Source organism: Plecotus auritus (assembly GCF_963455305.1).
Source record: "Plecotus auritus genome assembly, chromosome: 7".
Classification (NCBI taxonomy): Eukaryota; Metazoa; Chordata; class Mammalia; order Chiroptera; family Vespertilionidae; genus Plecotus; species Plecotus auritus.
The window spans coordinates 55,030,500-55,055,652 of NC_137774.1; the positions used below are offsets into that span (position 1 = coordinate 55,030,500).

The following is a 25,153-nucleotide window of genomic DNA, read 5'->3' on the forward strand; positions in this document are numbered from 1 at the left end:
TATATTTTATTGATTTTTTTACAGAGAAGAAGGAAGAGGGATAGAGAGTTAGAAACATCGATGAGAGAGAAACATCGATCAGCTGCCTCTTGCACACCTCCTACTGGGGATGTGCCCGCAACCAAGTTACGTGCCCTTGACCGGAATCGAACCTGGGACCTTTCAGTCCGCAGGCTGACGCTCTATCCACTGAACCAAACCGGTTTTGGCTATATCCTTTTTTATCTAAACACACGTTTTATTTTTTACCTTCAACAAAAGTGTATGTCTATTTCCCATACCTTCTTTACCAAAAATACATAACCTATTTTAAGTATATGTATAGTTAGTTTATCACCAAATAGGAGTTCCCTATAGAACACATCCTCCGTCCCGTGGAGACACAGGCCAGTAATTTCCTGACGAGCTGCTGCTGATGCACTGAGCTCTGTCTCAATAAAGGAGGCTTAGCCATTGCTTATATACACGATTTGGTCAATTACATGTTGTTTTCTTGTCAGGTTAGGTTCTGGTCAAGCACATCCAGTTACAGCTGCATCTGCAAAATACTGTTCTACATTTGAACATTTAGCAAGAATAGCACTTAGTAAGAACCAGGGAGACCTCGAGACCCTTGCCCTGTCTAACAGTTTCACTGTAACCTTCCCACAGCGGGTATTATCCTTTTAAATGTGTTAATTTAAAAGTAAGAATATACAAAGAAATATGTTTTAAGAGAACTCGTTAGTGTTTGGGCTCCCTTATACGTTTTCCACTCTCTTTGTTTATTATCACACTCAGAGAATCCTTCAGTAGCATCAGGGGACGATGTGGGAGGGCTGGGAGCAGGCCCTGAATGGTTGATTGCCTGAGGGTGACCAGACCGGGATGGCCTCAGTTACCAGGAAGGGGACATCAGACTTTGACAAAGCACCTGTCTGTCCTGGCAAGTGACTCTTGCTCTGTTGTAAAAGTGTCCCTTGGCTGATGAAGCCATGTGTTAGACATGTTACACAGCTACTTTGTGACCAAAGAAAGGATCTAAAATACAACTCTGATGGAAAAGTAAAAAAGGAATAAATAAATAAAAATAAGAATTTAACTTTGTTGTTCTAACCTGGGTATTTTTTTATTATTAGTTGCTATTCTTCCTAAGGCCAGGCTTCTAGATGGGAAAACCACAAATTTGAGCCTTACTCTGATGGGTTGCTTTTGCCTGCTCCCACAGACGCCTTTGAACACTGCAGAGGCCAGGTGGTAGCAGGAGGGTTTCTCTTTCCCTGGTTCTCGGGGGCAGCTCTTGTCCAGTTAGCCAAAGCGCTGTGGCTTTGCTGAGTGCAGCAGGGGTGAGCCCGGGAAACTTGGGGAGGTTTTCTCCAGGCTTGGAATTTTGTAATCATGCTTTGAAGCAGAAAGACCCTTCCTTTTTAGACTGGCTCCTGCTGATGCCTGTTGGTGCTGGTCAGAATACAGCCTGTCGTGTCCAATCTGCCCAGGCTCTAGGAGGGCCTCTGCCTGGAGGCTGCTGTGAAAGCCGTGGAGGCAGTCACCTTCCCTTCTTCCTTGCCCACGGGAAGTCAGTCTTTCCTGAGGGACAGTCCACACGATGCATGTGTTAGAATTGTAGGTCACATTATTGCACACTCACCGAGTGCCAGGTTCCCATATTGAGTTTCATCTACTAATTCATTGGTACGACTGTTTTGCCCATTTTATAGATGACTATACTGAAGTCCAGAGAGATTAAGAAATTTGCCCAGGGTCAAATGACCCAAGACTGACCCCTACTGCATCAGATTCAAAACCAGGCCTTTGACCAAGTGCTGTCCTGTCTCTCTTTCTCTGAGCAGTTGGGATAAACCTGCCCCTGCTTTCTGCCTGCAGGCACTGCACTCCAGTGCAGCCCCCATGCTGGTACCAGCGGGATCTGCGCTTCCACTGGCTCCTACAGAAATTTCGGGCTCCTTATGGAAAATGAAAGGAGCTCCCCAGCTGGTCGCCTCCCGCTGCTCCCCTCCCCACAGCCCAGCTTTTCCATCCTAGCCCTGGCAGGCCCTCGATCTCCGCTCAGCCAGTTCCTACTACCCAGGAGACTCTCCTCCTCCTCCAAATTCCTGCTCTCCCACTTTACTAGGTCCTTTGCTTAGTTTTCATGACCCTTCGCCCCACCCCCCCCCCCGCTTCAGCATGATTAACTATTCCTATGCCATCTGTTGGCCCACAAGTCTTTTTTCTATACACGCCTGTTATAGCACTCACCACATTGTGTGCTGGCTGCTTGTCTGCAGGTTTCCTGCCTGCTGACCTCTTTATGGGTAGGTGATCCATCTTGCTTATTTTTCTGTCCCAACCTAGCACAGTGCCTGGTAGGGAGATGCCTCTACGTTAAAGTGTAAATTGAACTGGGAAGCCTTTGGATGACCTTGCCTATTCCCCTTGCCAAGGACTGGCATTCAAGTCTCCTTTGAGTATGTGTCTCTGTAATCAGGCGCAGCTGGGGCAGGCTGGTGCGAGGCAGTGCCCAGGGCATTTGCAGCCACACCTCATCTCTGCTCTCAGAGTGCACAAGAGCAAGCTGAACAGCCCCCAAGAGGCACTCTGGGGAAAGGCGAAATTGGCAGCATATCGGCTGTGCTTTAATGCAGCTCTAACCTGAGCACCAGCTCCCAGGGGACCTTTTATCTTCCCAGTCAACTGACCGACCTGCCTGGCTGTTAGAGAGCAACAGCTAGGCTGGGATAACCCGCTGGCACTATTCTCCTGGCCCGGACACCCCCAGTTACCCATTGTCATCCCAGCCCTTCCCCCAACTCCTCTCTCACTCTCATTTACTCCACAGGTAAGATATTCCATTAAGTACAAAGGTGGGAATATATCAAACCAGTGGTTCTGCTTGTAGAGAACACACTCCAAATGCATTTTAAATCTGTGGGTCCTCCTCAAGGGAATTCCAATTAAAAAAGAACTTAGATCAGCAGCCTCAGCCTGTGTGGCCAGTAGGCTTACATTTTCTCTGTTGTTTGGCTGGCCTGAAAGGCTCTTTTGTTTGGGGAGTGGGAGGATGTGGTGTCCTAATTAGGCCTGGTGTGGAGCTGTGGCGCATACAGCTCTGCCCTTTGGAACTGAGTGCTCTAGACAGGAGAATAATTTAGTAGTGATCTTGTGAGTTTGTTGGTCTTTAAAGAAAATAGGAGATTAAAAAGAGGGGGGAAGACAGGCCGCGTTGGCTCAGTGGTTGAGTGTAGACCTATGAGCCAGGAGGACACAGTTCTATTCCTGCTCAGGGCCTATGCTCAGGCATAGGCTGGATCCCTAGTAGGGGTTATGCAGGGGGCAGCTGATCGATTGATTCTCTCTCATCATTGATGTCTCTCTCTCTCTCTCCCCCCCCCCTCCACCCCGTCTTCTCTGAAATCAATAAAAATATTTTTTTAAAAATAAAAAGAGGGGAAAACTAAATGCAGTGTAGTATTAATAGTGCTGTGCCAATGTTCATTTTTTTTAGTTTTGACAAATGAACAGTGGTTATGTAAGACATTGACATTAATAGAAACTAGGAGAAGGGCCTATGGGGACCCTTTATATAATCTTTGCAACTTTCAGTAAATCTAAAATTATTCAAATATTAAAAGTTTATTGATGCCCTAGTCCAGTGGTCGGCAAACTCATTAGTAAACAGAGCCAAATATCAATAGTACAACAATTGAAATTTCTTTTGAGAGCCAAATTTTTTAAACTTAAACTTCTTCTAACACCACTTCTTCAAAATAGACTCGCCCAGGCCGTGGTATTTTGTGGAAGAGCCACACTCAAGGGGCTAAAGAGCCGCATGTGGCTCGCGAGCCGCGGTTTGCCAACCACGGCTCTAGTCAGTTTGGCTCGATGGATAGAGCGTGGACTGAAGGGTCCCAGGTTCAATTCCAGTCAAGGGCATGTACCTCAGTTGCAGGCTTCATCCCTGGCCCTGGTCAGGGCATGTGCGGGAGGCAACCATTCGATGTGTCTCTCTCACATTGATGTTTCTCTCTCTGTCTCTCCCCCTCCCTTCCACTCTCTCTAAAAAATCAATGGAAAAATATCTTCAGGTGAGGATTAACAGCAACAACAAAAGTTTATTGATAAAAATGAAGAACAAGGTGAAAAGGCTGATTGAGCAGCTAATTTAACTTGACCCTTCCTTTACACTTCCTACTCAGAGTTTGTAGCCTTCTCCTGCTAGGTCAGGAGGTAGACTGCATCTGGAACCCTGGGCCAGTCTGCTCTGAGGCAGGGTCTCCTTTGCCCCAGGGTCTCCTTTGCACTTTGGGGTGTAAGGCCAGGTCTACCAGGAAAACCTGGGTCATGTGGTTGGCAGTGCTGCTACCTGCCAGCTGTGCACTGCTGGTCAGCAATCTGGGCTTCATTTGGTTTCACCTATTAGGAGGAGTGTGATCTGCCTGCAGGGGGAAGAGAGGATTACATAAGGTAATGTATGTGAAGAACTCAGCCCAGATAGAATGTGATGGTTGGCCACCAATGGTTTTTATTTTTCCTCTGCTTCTCCATTTTTGTGTGAAAGAAATGAGTGCGGTCTCCCTGTAGACTTGAGGTCAGTGGTTCAGTGGTCACTTGCAGGTCAAGAAGCTGCTGTGGGGAGCCAGCAGCCACACTTTGCCCCCACATACCCATTTCCATACCATCCTTTCATCCCCGGGATAAATCCTACTTGGTCATGGTGTATGATCTTTATGATGTACTGCTGGATCTGATTTGCTAGAATTTTGTTGAGGATTTTGGCATCTATGTTCATGAGGGATATTGGCCTGTAATTCTCTTTCATTGTGTTGTCTTTATCTGGTTTTGGTATTAGGGTGATGCTGGCTTCATAGAAGGAGCTTGGAAGTGTTCCTTCCTCTTGAATTTTTTGCAATAGTCTGAGGAGGGTAGGTTTTAGTTCTTCCTTGAATGTTTGGTAAAATTCCTCTGTGAAGCCGTCTAGCCCCGGGCTTTTGTTTGCTGGAAGCTTTTTGAAGACTGCTTCAATTTCTTCCATAGTTATTGGCCTATTGAGATTTTTAGATTCTTCCTGTTTGAGTTTTGGAAGGTTGTATTTTTCTAGGAATATGTCCATTTCCTCCATGTTGTCTAGTTTGTTGGAATAAAGTTGTTCATAGTATTTTTTAACAATCCTTTGTATTTCTGTGGGGTCTGTTGTTATTTCACCTCTTTCATTTCTGACTTTGTTTATTTGGGTCCTCTCTCTTAGCTTCTTGGTGAGCCTGGCTAGAGTTTCATCAATCTTGTTTATCCTTTCAAAGAACCAGCTCTTGGTTTCATTGATCTTTTGTATTGTTTTTTTTTTTTTTTTTGGTCTCTATGTCATTTATTTCTGTTCTGATCTTTATTATCTCCTTCCTTCTGTTCACTCTGGGCTTTTCTTGTTGCTCTCTTTCTAATTCTTTAAGTTGTAGAGTTAGATGATTTACTACCATTTTTTCTTGTTTTTTGAGGTAGGCCTGTAGAGCTATAAACTTCCCTCTCAGGACTGCTTTCATTGTGTCCTAGAGATTTTGGATTGTTGTATTTTTATTGTCGTTAGTTTCCAGGATGTTTTTAATTTCTTCTTTGATCTCTTTGGTAACCCAATCATTGTTTAATAGCATGCTATTCAGCTTCCAAGTGTTTGAATTTTTTGGATTGTTTTTATTGTAGTTTATTTCTAATATTATGCCATTGAGGTCTGAGAAGATGTTTGATATGATTTCAGTCTTCTTGAATTTGGGGAGACTTTGCCTGTGACCCAATATGTGGTCTATTTTTGAAAATGTCCCATGTGCACTTGAGAAGAACGTATATTCTGTGGCTTTGGGGTGAAATGTTCTGAAGATGTCAATTAAGTCCATCTGCTCTAGTGAGTCTTTTAGGACTGCTATTTCTTTGCTGATTTTTTTGTCTAGAGGATTTATCCAGTGATGTCAGTGGTATATTAAAGTCCCCTACTATGATTGTATTTTTGTTGATCTCTCCCTTGATATCTTCCAGGAGTTTTTTATGTATTTGGGTGCTCCTGTGTTGGGTGCATATATGTTTATCAGGGTTATATCCTCTTGTTGTATCGATCCCTTTAGTATTTCAAGTTATTATTGATAGGTACTTGTTTGTAGCCATTTTTATTTTTTGTCCCTGTGTTCCTTCTTACTTTTTTATTTCTTCTTTTTACACCAGTCCCTTTAGCATTTCTTGCATTGCTGGCTTGGTAGTGATAAACTCCCTTAGCCTTTTTTTTTTTTTTTTGTCTATGAAGCTCCTTATTTCCCCTGCAATTTTGAATGATAGCCTTGCTGGATAGAGTATTCTTGGATTCAGTCCCTTGCTTTGCATTACTTTGTAAATTTCCTTCCATTCTTTTCTGGCCTGATGTGTTTTTGTTGAGAAATCATTTGATAATCTAATGGGAAATCCCTTGTATGTAAGTTTCTGCCTCTCTCTTGCAGCCTTTAAGATTCTCTTTTTGTCCTGAACATTTACCATTGTAATTATGATGTGTCTTGGTGTGGGTCTTTTTGGGTTCATCTTGTTTGGGACTCTCTGTGCTTGTGTGACTTTTTTCTTCCCCACATCAGGGAAGTTTTCTGACATTATTTCTTCAAATGGGTTTTCTAACCCTTGTTCCTCTTCCTGTTGATCTGGCACCCCTATTATTCATATGTTGTTTCGTTTCATGTTGTCCCATAGCTCCCTTAGGCTCTCCTCCTGTCATTTAATTTTTTTCTCCATTTGCAGTTCAGTTTGGGTGTGTTGTGTCCTTGTTTTCTAATTCGCTAATTCGGTCCTCCGCTTCTTCTAGTCTACTGTTGAAACTTTCCATGGTGTTTTTATTGCAGCAATATCACTCTTCATTTCTTCTTGATTCTTACATAAGTTGTTGATTTTTTCCTCCATCCGGTTTATGAAGTGTATGACCCTTATTCTGAATTCTTTTTCTGACATATTGCATGCCTCTGTTTCACTTAGCTGCTTTTCTAGTGACTCCTTTTCTTTCTTTTGGGGTTTCTTTGTCTACCCATTTTTTATCTCACCAACAGATCTATATGTTGAGTCATGCAGGGGCTGCTCCTTGGGTGGCAGTGGCTCCTTGGGCTGCGGTTACTCCTCAGGCAGTCATGGCAGCGGCTGCTCCTCAGTTGGAAGCAGCTCCTCTTGTGGGTGCTGTTTGCAGCAGTGGTGGCTCCTCTAGCTGGCAGGGGGATGCTGCTCGCACAGCTGCTGCTCCTTGGATGGGGGTGGGCTGCGCACGGCTGCTGCTCCTTAGATGGGGGCGGGCTGCTCACACAGCTGTTGCTCCTCGGATGGGGGCAGGCTGCTCATGTGGCTGCTGTTCCTGGGATGGGTGAAGGGTGCAGGCTGCGCACAGCTGCTGCTCCTCAGATGGGGGCAGGCTGCTCATGTGGTTGCTGCCTTGGACATGGGAGTGGGCCGCTCACACAGCTGCTACTCCTTGGATAGGGGCAGGCCACGTGAGGCTGCTGCTCTTCGGCCTGGGGCGGGCTGCTTGCGGGGCTGCTACTCCTTGGACAGTAGCAGGCTGCTCACGTGTCTACTGCTCGCATGGTCGCATTGCCCAGGGCTAAAGCGTTGGGCTGGTCAGAGGGCACCCTGGGTGGAGATGAGCCTGGGTTCCCAGTCACAGCAGCTCTCCCCTTCAAAAAGGTGAGGTTTCTGAGGAAGAGCTGGCCTCCCTGTACTGTTTGCAGTGGTAGCAGAGGCTGCCTAGTTAAGTGAGGTTGGTTAGCCTGCCCCCGAAGGTCCTGTAGGATCTAACTGTGCCTCATTCTCTCTCTCACACACACACACACACACACACACACATCTCACACGACCACACACTCCTCTTTTGCTCCCTCACTCACTCATGCTCTCTCCCTTACTGCCGCCTTCTTCCTGCCTCTGTAGTTGGGTCTGGGGTGTTATTGACCCATTCGTGGATGGAGTTTCCTCTCCAGGTGTCTGGTTATGTGGCTCACTCTCTAGCACATTGGCCGGACAGGATAAAATTCACCTCGACAAGACATGACACAAAGGGAACAAAACACGAATGTACTCACGACACCGATAACCCCAATATAAGTGAACACCTGAGAAAAGAAAATTAGGGGAGAGAAAAGAGAGCACAAATGATATTGAAGAGAAAAAAAAAGATAAGAGAGAAAAGAAAAAGGAGAACATATATATGTATATATGGAGAAAATACCACAGAACAAACAGATAAACCAAAAAAAATGCAAACACCAAACACCCAGCAAAGAGGGTGGGGGCAGAATCTGTAGAGGCTGAGCTTATATAAGGTTAAGAATTGGATGAATATGGGGAGGACCTCAGTTCAGTATAGAGGAAGTAGAAAGGGGATGAGTGGATAAGACGAGAATGATAAGAAAATAATAATAATAATAAATTTACAAAAAATTTGATTTAAAAAATGGTATAAAAATAGCAAATAAAATAAAATAGAATGATGGAAAAACAATATGAAAAGGAATAGAAAATAAAGCAACAAACAAAAAAAGGAAAATAAAGAAAAAAGAAGAAAAAAGAGATAACAAAATAATAATAAAATAAAAATGAAAAAGTGATGTGTCATTCCTTTGGCTGGCTTAAGATCCCAATCTTCTGTACTGTCTGCAGTTTCTTAGTTTCCTGTTGCTGGGACTGAAGGCCTCTCTTTAGGCCAGTCCCTGTGGACTCTTAGGGACTATTCAGGTTTTTTTTTAATCCTTTGTACCATTCAGGGTGTATTCTGGGTTTGGCTGTATTGGTTGCCTGGAGACTGGAGGGCGGGGCTATCTCTTCAGGAGAAAATGGCTGCCCAAGTCCAGGGCTCAGGTATGACTCAGCTCCAGACTCACTGCCACTTCTCCTGGACCCTCTCCTCTCCCCAGCCTCTCCCCAGCCTCCACAAGTCCGCACCTTCTCCTGCACCTCAGCCACTGGTGAGTGTCCATATCTGAAAGGTCCTCTGAACTAGGTTCAGTGAAGAAAAGCACAGGCCACAGAGAGGGGAAAGACTGTGCCTCTGCGAGCTCCTCTCCTGCCTGCACTGTGCAATCTGGTCAGCTCTTCAGGCTGCCCCCTTTGGGCTCAGTCTTTTGTGACTGTGGACCCAGATCTAGAATCCCCTGCCACCAGCAGTCCTGCAGACCTCCTTTGCACAGTCAGACGCTGTGCCTGTCCCAAGGGACACGGCTTGGTGCCATGCGGTTTTCTTCTGACCCTCTGGGCTCGGGGTCTGGCAGATCTCTCCTGCCCAGATCCTTGATTTTATCTTTCTCCAGGGGTCCTCTGCCCTTCCAGGCTGCAAATTGTCTCACCAGCTGAGTCTCCTTCACTAATTCGGGGTGGATGTTATTCGTTTCAGCTGCTCATTCTATCTGCTTCAGGACAAGGCTCAGGACACATCCATCTATTCCACTGCCATTTTGTCCTTCAGTAATGGTTTGTTTTTTTTTTGTAGTATGTCGGGGTTGATTTTTCTTTCTACCTGACTGGTAGGTGCCAACCTGCCTCACTAGCATATAGTAATCCAGGGGTTTGTCTCATATTATTGGTGCATGATATCAGATGAGCTTTCTGCCCATCCACACGTGGTACAAAGCTATCCCGGGTGCCATTTCTTTTTTTCTTTTTTTAAAAAATATATTTTATTGATTTTTTTTACAGAGAGGAAGGGAGAGGGATAGAGAGTCAGGAACATTGATGAGAGAGTAACATCAATTAGCTGCCTCCTGCACACCTCCTACTGGGGATGTGCCTGCAACCAAGGTACATGCCCTTGACCGGAATCGAACCTGGGACCCTTGAGTCTGCAGGCCGACGCTCTATCCACTGAGCCAAACTGGTCAGGGCCCGGGTGCCATTTCTTTAAGCTGGCATCTCTGGGCTCCTGCCGACATCTCTGATAGCTGGAGAGGTAGATAATTTGGCTGATTTTTCTCCATTTTCACCAAAAGGATGTTGTTAAGTGTAAAATGCTAAAACCATCACTCCTTTGCCTTCTGGTGCTGGCTGCTTCTGAAGTCACTGTATTTAACATCAAAGTATAGAAAGCAGCAGGCAAGACACCCAGCCGCTGGATCGTGAGGCTTCTCCCACCAGGCCTGCCTTGGATCTCAAACTGCATGGGAGGGGTGGGGGCGAGAGGCAGAGAAACCGTGTCTGAGAAAGTGCTATCATTGCTGTCAGGGCCAGGCTTCAGGGCATCCTGGCCCTCAGCCCACACCAGGCAGCAGGCAGCCTTTTCTGGGTAGAGAAAACGTCATGGCAACAGCATGAGGATGACACATTCTTTTGCACTGAGTGTTTAATGGGACTTGTGTCTCTCCCTGCCCAGCCTTGCTCTACCCTGTCCAGCTCTGCCCAACCCTACCCTGCCCAGTCCTGCTCAGCCCTGTCTAGTCCTGTCCTGCTGTGTATAGTTCTGTCAAGTCCTGCCCTGTCCTGCTCAGCTCAGCCCTGCCCTGCTCAGCCCTGTCTTGCTCAGCCCTACCCTGCTCAGCCCTGTCCTGCTCAGCTCAGCCCTGCTCAGCCCTGTCCTGCTCAGCTCAGCCCTGCTCAGCCCTGTCCTGTCACTGGCCATCAGCATATCACCAAGACCTCTGAGAAGTCAGCCCTTTGCAACCAGGGTCACTGGGGTTTGGGTCTTTATCCACCCTTGGGTGGCTGGTAGGAGACTTGCCTTGTTGCTTCCCAGAGCCTGTGCTTCTGTGGCGCAGGATTTATTTCAGGTTTGAACTTTGCTTCCTCTGGCCTGGGCAGGGCGGACTGAGGGAGCCCACAGAGTGGCTGCAGTTCCAGGGGCAATAGACACAGCTTTGCTCCCATTGCTGGGACGGTTTTTATAAGGAGAGTGAAATAAGACATGATTTGAGCTCCTTGTCAGCCTTACTTCCCTCATCTGTTTAGCAGAGCCAAATATCCACAGTTTGTGTGGCATTTGAAGCAAAATGAAAAGAAAGAAACATTCTTTGGGGGTTGGTTCCTCATAATCAAAATAAGTATATATCTTTTAGCTTGAAGACTCAGAGTCTCAGTAAGTGCACAGAATGCACTGACCCTGAGGATAAGTTATCCTGCCTGTGAGCCTCTTCCCAGCGTTCTTAGAGGAAGACAGAGGGTGAATATAAGGTTAATGGATTCTGCTGCTAAACTGAACTTGGAAATGAAATTTCATTGATTTAATATTTCCTCTATTAACCTCCCAAGACAGTGTCCCTTGTGGCCCTACCAAAGTGCAATTTCAGTACTTTCTTTCCCACAAGTCTGTGCTGCAGCCCTTACTGTGACAGGGACAGGTGACAAGTGCAGGATCGCCCTTTAGCCAGTGGGCCTCGCCTCGCTGGCTGGGAGCAGCCGCTCCGGCCCGCCTGCAGGTGGAGCTGCTCCATTCGGATGGACCTTCTGAGGAGGATGCTAGATGTGGGCCTGTGGGCACTCTGCTGCGTGTGGCTGTGGGAGTGGGTCACATCTCCAGGGAGTGGACACCTGAAGGAGAGGGCTGCTCAGAGCCAGTGCAGCAGGAAGAGCAGAGGGGCTGGAGACACAGATCAGTTCATCCACACACAGCCTGCTCGGGAGCCTGCCGTAGCCTCTAGAAGCCGGGCCTCCTGCCTCTGGGCAAAGCACTCGGGTTGGCAGCATGCTGCTGCCCGATGCTAGGGGCTGCCTCCTGCTGCCCCTCTGCTTCCTGTAGCCTCTGCCCGCAGTCTTTTTTTCCTCTAGATTAGCCTGGTGCTTTGCGCCATTCTTCCTTTCTCCTTCCCACCCTGGCTGCCCCCACCTCTGACTCTAATTTCCCTGCAGGTCCAGGGTGCTACGCACTGGCTGTGGGTGCGGCCTCTCTTCCACATGCCTGCAGTAGCGGGGAGGCGAGCAGCATCTCTGGGGCCTGTCTGGCTCTGAGCAGTCTCTGATGTGGGCTTCTTTCTCTCCCTCTCCGCACGCACACTTTCTTCTTGCAGACAGACATCATACTGCCTCTGTCCCTGCCAGACTGGCACCATCTGTGGACTCTGGTTAAGGGTTCCGAAAATCTTGGAGGCTTCTGAGCGCCCTGCACAGTCCACTGCCTGCATGGCATTTGTCCAAGGCAGATCTCACTATTTGGGGATGGGTTTGCTTCTTCAGGGAGTAAAGAGTCTTTGGGTGCCAACGCAATGAATAAAGAGAGTGAAAAAGTTGCAAATACATCTTTCTTGGTAAAAACTGAAACAATGAGCCCTAGCCAGTATTGCTCAGCGAATAGAGTGTCAGCCTGTGTGCCAAAGAATCAAGGGTTAAAATCCTGGTCAAGGGCACATACCTGGGTTGCAGGTTCCATCCCTGGTCCCAGTCAGGGCTCCTGTGGGAGGCAACCAAACAAAGTGTCTCTCTCCCATCCAAGTCTCCCCCTCCCTCCCTTCTACTTTCTATAAAAATCAATGGAAAAAATATCCTCAGGTGAGTATTAACAACAAAAATTAAACAATGAGGCCTTTTAATGCAGAATGAAAGCTATTGCACAGATGTTTAGAGCAATGGCAATACTTTTGGAGTGTGTTGTTGCTGCTTGTAAGTACAGCCTTTGTTAGCATGTGTGAGTTCTGGCACGTTATATAAAAAGACAAGTGGCACCTCTCCATAGCCACATCTAGAAAATGAGGACACTCCCAGCATGTGCAGCGGTCATCTGTTTTATTGAGCATCAGTGTGGGTTGTATGAAGCTTTGGTTAAAATGGTGGTGGTGATATCCCTCATGAATCGTACAGTTAGAATGGTGCAGGCTTAGCTAAGATATCAGCTTCATATCCGAACCCGCCTTTGCTAGCAGGTGGGGCAGTACCAGGCAACTTCCTATGCTCCAGAGATAGACAGACCTGATATGAAATATCTTACCGCGGCTTATCCTCAGGGTCCACACATTCTACTCAGTTTCTGGGATTCTGAGTTGTCAATTCAGTTATGTGATTGGTCAAGAACCCAGCCTTTTTGAACCTCATTTCCTTCTTTTTAAATGTGGAGGGACCACCCTGGCCCAGTAGCTCAGAGCATCGTTCCTATGCACCAAGGTTGTGGCTAGATCCCCAATCAGGGCACATGCAAGAAACAACCAGTGAATGCATAAACAAGTAGAACAACAAATTCTCTCTCTCTCTCTCTCTCAAATCAATCCATCAGTCAAGTAAATGTGGGAGGAAATAATGCTACCCTAGAAGGTCTTTTTTTTGTCTTAAAATACACATAAAGCCCTAACCAGTTTGGCTCAGTGGATGGAGCGTCGGCCTGCGGACTGAAGGGTCCCAGGTTCGATTCCGGTCAAGGGCATGTACCTTGGTTGCGGGCACATCCCCAGTGGGGGGTGTGCGGGAGGCAGCTGATTGATGTTTCTCTCTCATCGGTGTTTCTAACTCTCTATCCCTCTCCCTTCCTCTCTGTAAAAAAATCAATAAAATATAAAATACACATAAAATCTGTCATCTGAACCTTTTTTGTTGTTGTTAATCCTTACCTGAGAATATTTGTCCATTGATTTTTTTAGAGAGAGTGGAAGAGACAGAGAGAAACATCAATTGGTTGCCTCCCACACATGCCAAGACCAGTACCAGGCATTGAGCCTGCAACCAAGGTACGTGCCCTTGATGGAATAGAAACTGGGACCCTTCAGTCTGCAAGCTGATGCTCTATCCACTGAGCCAAACCGGCTAGGGCCATCTTAACCTTTTTTAAGTGTTCCAATCTCCAGGACTTTTTCATCTTGCAAAGCTGAAACTCTGTACCTATTTAATAATTCCCCATTGCCTTCTCCCCAGTCTGTGGCAGCTGGCATTCTACTTTCTGTCTCATGAATTTGACTATTCTAGGTACCTCGTAAAAGTGGAATCATATAGTATTCTCTTTCTGTTTGGTTAATTTCACTTAGCATTATGTTCTCAGGATTCATTCATGCTATAGCATGTGTCAGAATTTCTTTCCTTTTTAAGGCCAAAAAAATTCCATTGTATGTATGTACCAAATTTTGTTTATATCTTTGTCCATTGATGGACTCTTGGGTTACTTCCACCTTTTGGCTATTGTGAGTGATGTTGCTATGAATCTGGGTGTACAAATCTACTTCGAGACCCTGTCTTCAATTCTTTTGGGTATATACTCAGAAATGGAGTTGCTAGATCATATGGTGTTTCTTTTTTAATTTTTTGAGGATCTGCAATATTACTTTCCATAGCAGCTACTGCACTTCATATTCCCACCAACAGTGTACAAAAGTTGGAGAAATGTCTGTTCTGGTTCTTTTCCCATTTTTCAACTTGTGTTTTTTTTGTTGTTCTTTTGGGTGTGTTTTTTTATTGTTGAGTTGTAAGAATTCTTTAAATATTATGGATATTAACCACTTATCAGTTCTTTGGTGTCATATTCATGAAATTATTATTAAATCCCATGTTACAAAGCTTTCTTTTATGTTTTCTTCTAAGAGCTTTAGCTTAGGTTTACATCTTCTATTCATTTTCAATCAGTTTTTGTCTGTGGTGTAAGATGAGGGTCTAATTTCATTCTTTTGTATATGGGTATACAGTTTTCCCAGCACCATTTGTTGAAAAGACTGTCCTTCCCCACTGAGTGGTCAAGAATTCATTTCTTGGATGAAATAAAGTTCTATACACGAAGCACCTGATGACATGCCTAGCTGTGTCTTAAAATAGTGATGGTCCCTCTATTGTCCCCTTATTTGAGATGTAGTTTTTAACTACTGAAGTAAGTTTTTAATAATTATGATAGCAACTGCCTAATAGTACTGACTCTGTGTGAGGTTCTATTCCCAGGGCTTTACATATATTAACTCACTGAATTGTCCTAACACCTCTATGGGGTAGGTGCTTTTGTTTTCACTAGTGTACAATGAGGGAATTGGACACTTAGAAGTTAAGTAACTTGCCTATGCCACATATCTAGTAAATGGTGGAGCCTGTATTCAAACCCAGGTAGTTTGGCTCCAGAATTTGTGGGCTAGTAAACTTAATATCTCCTGGGTTGTTTGTTTGTTTGTTTTTCTTTCGGCTGGGTGCATAACAAGGTAGTTCTCTCTTAGCCCCTTCCCTTCTTCAGGGGGTCTGAGATGGAAATGGTTGGGACCAGGAGATTCTCAGTAGGTTGGGGGATTGATCTGGGGCAAGGACTCCCCAGCAGCTGAGGGTGCTCTTCTTCTCGCTGGGGCTGGTGGTCCAAGGGCTCTTACTCCTTGGAGGCCATGGGGACCATAAAGTCCAGCACCCTGTTGCTGTAGCCAAATTCATTGTCAGACCAGGAAATGAGCTGAAAAAGTGGTTATTCAGGGCAATGCCAGCCCCAGCATTGAAGGTGGAAGAGTGGGTGTCACTGTTAAAGTTACAGGAGATAGCCTCATCCTCAGTACAGCCCAGGACGTTCTTGGAGATCCCTCTGACACCTCTTTCACCACCTTTTTTTTTTTTTTTTTAAATTTTATTTCAGAGCGAGGAAGGGAGAGGGAGAGAGAGATAGAAACATCAATGATGAGAGAGAATCACTGATTGGCCGCCTCCTGCACGCCCCCTACTAGGGATCGAGCCTGCAACCCTTACCACCTTCTCGGTGTCATAGTATTTGGCCACTTTCTCTAGGCAGCAGGTCATATCCATCACCAACACATTGGGAATGGGGAAGGCAATGTCAGTGAACTTCCTATGCAGTTCAGGGATGACCTTGCCCACAGCCTTGCAGCACCAGTAGAAGCAGGGATGATGTTCTGAGCAGCCCCTCAGCCATCACATCACAGCTTCCCAGAGGGGCCATCCACGGTCTTCCAGGTGACAGTGATGGCATGGACCATGATCATGAGTCCATCCTCGATGCCAGAGTTGTCATAGATGACCTTGGCCAGGGGCACCAAGCAGTTGGAGGTGCAGGAGGCATTGCTGACAATCTTGAGGGAGTTGTCATACTTGTCATGGTTCACATCCATCACAAACATGGAGGGCATCCACAGAAGGGGCAGAGATGATGACCCTCTTGGCTTCCCCTTCAAGTGAGCCCCGGCCTTCTCCATGGTAGTGAAGTCACCGGTGGACTCCCAACATATTCATCACCAGTATCACCCCATTTGATGTTGGTGGGCTCTCACTCCTGAAAGATGGGGATGGGTTTTCCACTGATGACAAACTTCCTCTTCTCAACCTTGACTGTGCCTTTGAACTTGCCATTGGTAGAATCATGCTGGAACATGTAGATCAAGTGTGTCAAACTCAAAGGCTAACACAGGCCAAATAAACAAGGTTTAAGTTTATGTGGGCCACAAAAAAATAAAAGCTTCAATTTTCATAGAAACGTAGGTTTATTTCGATAGAGACATGCTGAATACAAAGGGCTGAAATAAATGGGTAATCGTTAACATAAAATAATAGAACATTTTAATAAAAATTAATATTTTTCTTGAACATGAACTTACCAGACACTGAATAACTGCACAAATTAATAAGCGTAACGCAAATAAACCTATTCTTGTTATCCAAAAGTGAAATAGTTCCTGTTGCGCACAGCAAACAAGTCAGTCCAGGACTAATGACGTGGCATTCAGCTGCTAAAATATTTGCTGCTAGTATTAGTGGAGAGAAATGGTGCGCCTGCGTGTAAGGCGCATAAGGGAAATGAATGCAACACAATTATAGTCATCAGTCATTAGCGAATGTTGTAGTTTGTTATTAATAATTATGTATAACAGGATATTGTAAAAATTAAGTTATGAAATTTTTATTAAAATGTTTCTTACATAGGTTATATTGGCTGGGCCACAAAAATATTCGTTGTGGGCTGCATGCGGGCCACAGGCTGTGAGTTTGACATGCTTGCTGTAGATCACATAGTTGAGGTCAAAGAAGGGGTCATTGATGGCAACTATCTACTTTGCCAGAGTTAAAAGCGGAGCTGGTGACCAGGTGCCCAATGTGGCCAAATCTGTTTACTCCAACCTTCACTGTCGTGTCTTGGGTTGTGGCTGCTTTGACCTGGCACTGCGCAGGAAGATGTGGCTGTCTGTTGAATGGGAGGAGTTGAGAGTTTTGGGTGATTTTTAATAGCTTAGGCCTTCAAGAGCTTTTCAGACTGGAGTTTGGTGAAAGAAGGACAGTGTTATGACATTAGCCTCTGGGCCCAGATCTTTCTCTCTCGCTGGGTGTTCTCTTGTGAAAACAGAACCCTAGAACTGCTCTCTTGACTCAGACCATCTATTTGGGAGAATGTGGTGGTTCTGGTTCCTGCCAGACCCCCTCGTTCAGGAGAAATGTAAACCAGATTTCTCTCTGACTTTACAGAAAAGGCGACAGATGGCTCCCTGCAAAGCGAGGACTGGACATTGAACATGGAGATCTGCGACATCGTCAATGAGACAGAGGAAGGGTAGGTGTGCTCCCCTCACCCTCCTGTGACGCTTGTCAGTTCCGGGGTGTCACTAAAAGCCTGGCAGGGCTTAAGGATGTTGGGTGTTTTACTTTTTGTTTTTTCAGTCTGTTTGCCTTGGCATTTAATATGCTGACCTTTTTTTAAAAATTGAGAAGGGGAGGGGGAGGGAAACATTGATGTGAGAGAGATACATTGATCCATTGCCTCCTGTACATGCCCCAACCGGGGATCAAACTGCAACCTGGGTATGTGCCCTAACCTGGAATCGAATCTGCAACCTTCTGGGGCATGGAACAACACCCCAACCAACTGAGCCACACTGGCCTGGGCAATACGCTGACACTCTTTAATTATCTTTCCTCTTCCTATCCACTTTGCCCCCACTTCCCCGATGGCAGTGCTGAGTCAGAGCCCTGGCAACCTCTTTTAATAACCTGCCTTTACTCATAAGTGAAAATGAAGTTGCGTGGTTACTTGGTTCCCGGTAGTCGTTGGTCTCCATAGCCAGATTATCACCCCTGCCCCCGTTCCTTCTTAACCTCTGCCTTCCCTTCACAGATGTGAGGCTGTCTCTGCCATGCTTTGCTGGGCTGGGGCCCCAGGAGTCAGAGAGAGTGCCCACAGAGCAGCCTGGTGTTTCCACAGTGGGCATCCCTGAGCTACTGAGTCTGTGCTTATTGTTATGCATGATACAGCCTCTTCTACTTCATAGCTGCATTCTAGTTACACTTCTTCCAAAATAGTCTATATTTGGCCCTCTGCCACACCATAAAAATGGAATTTATTATTGCTGTGTCGCCTTGAACTGTCTCCAAAGTGGTAGGAGAATAGCGTGGACTCAGGCAGCCCGAGCTTGCCACTTACGCTGTCACTTACAGCCTTGTAATGTATAAGTTGGGGACCAGCCTCTTAAGGTTGGTTCTGCTTTCATTCAACAAATAGGCACTAAATGATGACCTTGTGCTGGGCTGCATGTAAGTTCTGAGGACACACCAATGAGTAGGGCAGACAGATTCCCTCGCCTTGAGGAGCAGACAGGCCAGGGTGAGGCAGTAGGCCATCAACACAATGACTAGAACACACGACATGGTCAGTTGGTGATAAGACTATCAAGAGAAATGAAGCTGGGGATGGAGAAGGCTGGTAATTAGCAGTTTTAAATGGAATAATCAAGGAAAGCCTTACATAAGTACATTGAACAAAGAATTGAGGTAAACCAGGGGTGAGGTGTGAGGATTATACCAGGGAAGAACTTTCCAACAGAGGGAATAGCAAGCACAGAAGTCCTGGGACAGAGGGTGTCTGGTGTGTTTCAAGCATAGCAAGGAGCCCGGCCAGTGTGGCTCAGTGGATAGAGTGTCAGCCTGTGCACCAAAGGGTCACAGGTTCAATTCCCAATCAAGGGTGCATACCTTCAGAAATTAAGCATACACTGACTGAAATCTATAATAATAAAAGCATAATATGCTAATTAGACCAGATGTCTTTTCGGACAACCTTCCAGACGAAGCCGGGGCTGTGAGGGAAGCCCGGGTCCCAGGTGCCTGCTGGCAGCCAGAGGGAAGCCCAGGTCCTGGGTGCCAGAGGGACGCTAGTGTGGGCAGCTGGGGAAAGGAAGGCCTACTCTTGCACGAATTTCATGCATCGGGCCTCTAGTAAAGAATAATATACAGAGATTCAACAATAGAGTCGAGGATTCCAAGAATCAAATCAATGATTTGGAATATGAGGAACCAAAAAACACCAAATCAGAAGAGCAAAAAGAAAAAAGAATCCAAAAATATGAACATGGTGTAAGGAGTCTCTGGGACAACTTCAAGCATACCAACATTCGCATTACGGGCGTGCCAGAAGGAGAAGAGAGAGCAAGATATTGAAAACCTATTTGAGGAAATAATGACAGAAAACTGCCCCTACCTGGTGAAAGAAATAGACTTACAAGTCCAGGAAGCGCAGAGAGTCCCAAACAAGAGTAACCCAAAGAGGCCCACACCAAGACACATCATAATTAAAATGCCAAGGGCAAAAGACAAAGAGAGAATCTTGAAAGCAACAAGAGAAAAGCAGTTAGTTACTTATAAGGAAGTGCCCATATGACTGTCAGCTGATTCCTCAACAGAAACTTTGCAGGCCAGAAGGAAGTGGCAAGAAATATTCAAAGTGATGAATAGCAAGGACCTACAACCAAGATTACTCTACCCAGCAAAGCTCTCATTTAGAATTGAAGGTCAGATAAAGAGCTTCCCAGACAAGACAATGCTAAAGGAGTTCATCACCACCAAACCAGTATTACATGAAATGTTGGAGGATATTCTTTAAGAAGAAGAAGAAAAAGAAAGAGAAGGAGGAGGGGACGGGAGGGGAGGATGGGGGAGGAGAAGGAAGAAAGAAGAAGAAGGAGGAGAAAAGAAGAAGGAAGAAAGATGAAGAGATAAAAATACAAACAATAAAATGGCAATAAATACATATCAACAATAGAATCTAAAAAATAGAATCAGAGGCATGGAAACATGGAACAAACTGACAAATCATAGGGAAGGGGGGAGAGGAGGTGGGAAGAGATTAATCAAAGATCTTATATGCATATATGCATATGGACACAGACAGTAGGATGGTGAAGGCCTGGGGCAAAGCAGGAATGGGGAGGAAGGGCAATGGGGGGGAAAGTAGGGGGCCATCTGTAATACTCTCAACAATAAAGATTTAAAAAATATTTTTAAAAGGTTATGTACCTTGTTTGCAGGTTCTGTTCCAGCCCTCTTGGAGTGCATGTGGCGGCAACCAGTCAATTTGTCTTAAAAAGAATAGCAAGGAGGCTAGTGGGGCTGGAACAGAGTGAGCAAGGAATAGGGTATCAGGTCAGAGATGTCCAGGATCTAGGTGACACAGGCACCACAGGGTCTCAGGCTTCACTTGAGGTGGCCGGGAATCCCTTGGAGGATTTGAGCGGAGGCAGGGCATGGTTTGACTTTTATTTTGAAGAGATCACTCTGTCTACCGTGTTCAGAATGGCCTGGCTGGGAAGAGACCAAGGGCTGGCTCTGACAGGAATCCTCCTTGGGTTCAAGGAGGAAATGGGAAGGGGTCTGATACAGGGGGAACTGGTGATGTTTGCCCATGGGAGTGAGAGAAGGGAGGAGTCAAGGTAGGGATGGAGCCGACTGGGTGCAGTGGTGATGCTGACAGGGCGATGGCACAGAGGGGTCTGGAGGTGGGGGCAGCGGCCTGGGCTGGCGATGTGTGTTTGGGAGTCGTTGGTGAAAGTTGACCTATTTCTGCAGTCTCAATGGCTGATCAGCTCGGTGTCTGGCTCACAGATGAAATCACAAACTTGGGGCTCCACATGTCTAATGCCATAGTCACTGGGCTCTTCCTGCAACCCTACTCAGGCTCCTTTCTTCTTTACGTCCACCCCAGACGCCACTCATTTACTTGTTTATCTAGCTGCTCAGCCACATTTGTTGGCCCCACAGGTGGAGGCCCAGATGCCATGGTGAGTGTGCCACAGCTGTTCTTGGGGCACTCACAAGCAGGACCAGCTGGGCTGTGGCAGAGAAGTGTGCCCATTGCTGAGACTCAGAGACAGTGGGTGCCTCCTGGAGGGGCAGGCTGTGGACTGAGCCCCAAGGATGGCAGGAAGAGGAGAAGTGTGCTATGTAGCTAAGGGTGCATGGCAAGGGCAGCATGGGTGGGGGGGAGTGTACAGGTGAGGTCTGGGTGTGCAGGGAAGAAGTTTCTGGAACAGAGGCTAGAGAGGTGGACCCAGTCGGGCTGGAAAGAGCTATCTTCCTGTGTCATCCTCTAGGTTGGGCTGTTCCCATGGGTAGTCCCTCTACTTTGGCCTCTTCCCCTTTGTCTGTTCTCCATGCTGCAGGCAGAGGGGCTATTGGAAATGCAGAACTCACGAAGTTACTCCCTTGCTAACAAGCTGTCTCTTTGGAAATCCTTCACAGACTCCGTGGGATAACCTGGCCCTCCGGCCACTCCATTTGGGGTCCTGCCCTCTTGTCCTCACCCTTCAGCCCCTCGATCTTTCGGCCCCTTGAACTTTCCAGAGCCGTGTTTGCAATTCTCCACAAATGGGAGGGGCATACATGCCAGTGTTTCAGAATGGGGCCTCTCCTTCCAGAGGTACAGGCCTCCTTCCAGGGGCTGCGGGCTTGTCCTCAAAGTGCTTTCTTCCTGAAGTGACCCGCACTCCTGTTCCTCTACTTCCAGAGAGCCCCCAGTGCTTCTTGGGGGTGTCCTCTTCTTGCCTCTGCTATGAGGTCACTGCCAAGATCTCTCCCCGCAAGCCTGGCTAATGGTGGGTACCCTGACCCTTCTTCCTGCTTCGGGGCTCCAGGCCTAGTGTCCTTCTCTTCCCTCCCCACACCTCTCCCTCTCACTGATTAATTCTTTCATTCACTTGTCTCATTGCCCTGACACCCTCCCTCCTGATTGGGACAAATCCCCGTTATGTGATTTCACAGTGCCCTATTCTGTACGCATTCTCATCACAGTTTACACTTCTACATCTGTGGGACCTCTGTCCGAGGGCTGTCTCATCTCCACTTCCCCCTAGACTGCGCATTCCACTTTGTTGTTGTTAATCCACACAAGGATATTTTTTTCATTGATTTTTAGAGAGAGTGGAAGGGAGGGAGAGGGGGTGGGATGGAGAGGTGAAGGGGAAAGAGAAATGGATGTGAGAGACACAGTGATTGGTTGCCTCCTGAACATGCCCCCAACCAGGGGCCGGGGATCAAACCTGCAACCCTTGACCGGGAATCGAACCCCAGACCTTTTGGTGTGATGGCTGACGCTCTAATCCAGGGGTGGGCAAACTTTTTGACTCGAGGGCCACAATGGGTTCTTAAACTGGACCGGAGGGCCGGAACAAAAGCATGGATGGAGTGTTTGTGTGAACTAATATAAATTCAAAGTAAAGGAGCGGAGGGGAGAGCAAGGGAACCGGATAGAACAGCCGGATCCGGCCCGCGGGCCGTAGTTTGCCCACGGCTGCTCTAATCACTGACCCACACCAGCCAGGGCCAGAAACTCTGTTTTGCCACCATTTCATCCCTAGCACCTAGCGTAGTGTGCACACAATTGGTTCTGACAAACATTTGTTAACTAGGTGAACAATATAACCATATCCACGTGACAGTGCTCTAGAAAGACGCTCACAGATTTAAGGAGAGATACTAGAGCAGGGGCAGCTCGCCAGCCGTGGGGCGTCAGCAGCAAAGGGTTCTGAGAGGAGGTGACATCCAAGTGGAGTCCTAGGTCAGCCAAATGAGGGTGGATGGCAGGGGAAGGAAGTAGACCCCCTGGCTGGAGGGCAGTGTATGCAACATAGGAAAGGAGTGCAGTGGGGTTAGGGGCATGGAGCCTGGAGCCACCAGCCTGGGTCCTCCACTCACTTGTCATATGACCCTGGGTGAGTTACTTAATCTCTGTTTCTGTTTCCTCATTAACAAATGGGGGTACCAGTAGTATCTGTCTCATGGGTTCACTGCCCTTACCTCGACCTTTTCTGAGTACTTGCCACGTGCCGGACCCCCGGACCCCCGGACCCCCATGCCGTGCCCTGGATTGCACCAGCTCATGCAGCACCACCACCAACAGCCCTATATGGTAGGGACAGTTTGTGTTAATGTTGAGGAAACCGAGGCCCGGGGTGGTTTGGTCACTTGCCAAAGGTCTCACACCACAGCTGTGAAGGGCAGGATGTAAGCCCTGGAAGACCTGGCTCTAGCTGTTGTAACCTCCATCTTAAAAGGACGCCTCAAAAAAAGGTCAAATTATGGAGTCATTTATTAAAAGCCGGCGGCATACGAGGGAGCCAAAGCGCTCCAGACCTCACAGCCCCGAACAGCTTGCCACTTCTGGCTTATATGCAGAATATCACAAAAGTATTAATTACATCTTTGGGTCTGGAATGAGGAACCTGTTTCGCGAAAAAGCATTTTTACAGAAGCAGAATTTGAGCAACTTAGTTATCTAAAGTATCTACAAATCACTGAATCAACAGAAACGCATTATCTGGGACCACCTGGACAATTTAGAATAATTGTGCTGTCCAGATTCCAGGACCACTGAGTCAACCGAAATTCAGTTATCTGTAGCTACTGAGACAATTTAGGATCACTATCTGTCCTGGGTCCCAGAGGAATGTGCTTCGATGACCAGTGAGATCACAATCAATGGGATATTCAAACCGCCATCAAGGGAGTATTCAATCATACATAAGTTCAGAAAATCAAAGTAACTTTTAAATGAGTACAGAACCCAAAACAGCAAGGTTAAAATATTAAGCAGCAATTTTTACCTAAGTATGGTTGCTACCATACTTCACAGCCACCAACACCTTGCCTGCACTTCTTTTATGTACTCACAGCTCTACCTCTGGGAGGCTGGGGTCCCGATGGGTGCCCCACAGGCCCCTCCCTGGGCTTTCCCCAATTTCCAGGGTTGAGGTCACCTCCAGCCTGAGGCCTTGTGTGACAGCCCCTTGTGTCCTGAATTCTTGGTCATTAGCCAGGAATGCCTGGCTGAGTAGCCTCCCCAGGGAGGGTGCAGAGCCTGTTTGCCAGGCCTCACCCAGTCCTACCTAATGAGGGCATAGGCACGTGGATTTGGTAAGTGCTCTCTGCTTCTGATGTGCAGCTCTGATGAGGACCCACTGACCTGGGTCATGTTCATGAATTTCTGGATCTTCCCAGCTCACTGAAGCTTTGTCTGTTTCCCAGCCTCTAAGCAGGAGGGGTGCAGAGGAGCAATTGCTGGGTCAGTGCCGGGTCAGTGCCGTAGTGCAAGCCCATAGCGGAGTGGGGTTGGAGAAGGAGGGATGTGAGGTGTTTGAGGTGAGTCATGGGGGCAGCCATGTCCTCCATCCGGGAATAAGGAGAAAGCACTTCAGAAGTGCAGACACGATGAGTTCACGGTGACTGGAAAGGTCTCTTACTTCACTTCGGGGGTCCATAGGCCTGACCTGAGGCCCTGGGGCAGCCCTGAGGGCCTGGCTTTTCCTGCCAAAGCTGCCAGGGTGTTGGGACATCTCACACAAGTCGCTGCCTCCTGATTCTTTCTGCTCCTTGGCTCTTGATTCTTCCCTCTTCCGTCTCCCTGTTCTTAGCTCCTTGCTGTCCAACTTGCGGCTGCTGCTGCTTAAAACTTGGCAATTCCTCTGACACTTGATCCTCGCCTCTGAAGCCTTCCCCAGGGAGGGAAATGCTTGCATTTGTGCTCACCCAGTCACTCCCAGGTAGTCCTTCTGAGGGTGAGTTTTCATTGTGGCTCCAGGGAGGGAGCCTGCTGGCTGCTTCCCCCAGCACATTCCCCCACTGGGAGCTCTGGGGTACTCTGCTCCTGAGCTCAGGGAGCGCAGCCCTGGAGCTTGTTCCCATTCTTCTGCTCCATGGAAGTTCAAGAGAAGAGGAGTGAGACTGGACTGAGAGGGATGGCTGCCATGAGCCAGGGCTAACCGGGCTGGGCAGAGCCCTGGAGAGAGGAAGCCACTCCATGCTTCTGGCCAGTAGCTGTGGACCTTCACCAGCTCAAGTCCACAAACATCCCTCGAAGCTGAGAGCTTGTCAAGTCCCACATTTTCAGAAATCAGCATTCCTGTGTGGAAACAGCCATACTGCAAACACTTGCAAGGACACATTCCCCAGAGAGCCTTGTCCCATCAGCCCTTGGACTCAGAGCCAAGGCTTCCTGCAGGCAGCCATTTTTCAAGTTGGGAGGGGGAAATAGGTCTCAGGTACTTTTAAA

General features: G+C 47.1%; 1 protein-coding gene across 7 annotated transcripts in view; it reads left to right on the forward strand.

Annotated features, from left to right (window-relative positions):
* TOM1L2 (target of myb1 like 2 membrane trafficking protein) overlaps positions 1 to 25,153 on the forward strand; it is a 146,674-nt gene that overhangs the window by 59,429 nt on the left and 62,092 nt on the right. For 5 of the 7 annotated variants that reach the window (XM_080681700.1, XM_080681701.1, XM_080681703.1 and 2 more), the window contains exon 2: positions 17,308 to 17,392. In XM_080681700.1, the coding sequence (XP_080537826.1) occupies positions 17,308 to 17,392 (85 nt within the window). Of the gene's footprint in view, positions 1 to 8,808; positions 8,946 to 17,307; positions 17,393 to 25,153 lie in introns of those variants that run through there. The other 2 variants (XM_080681705.1, XM_080681702.1) reach the window with 2 other exon arrangements.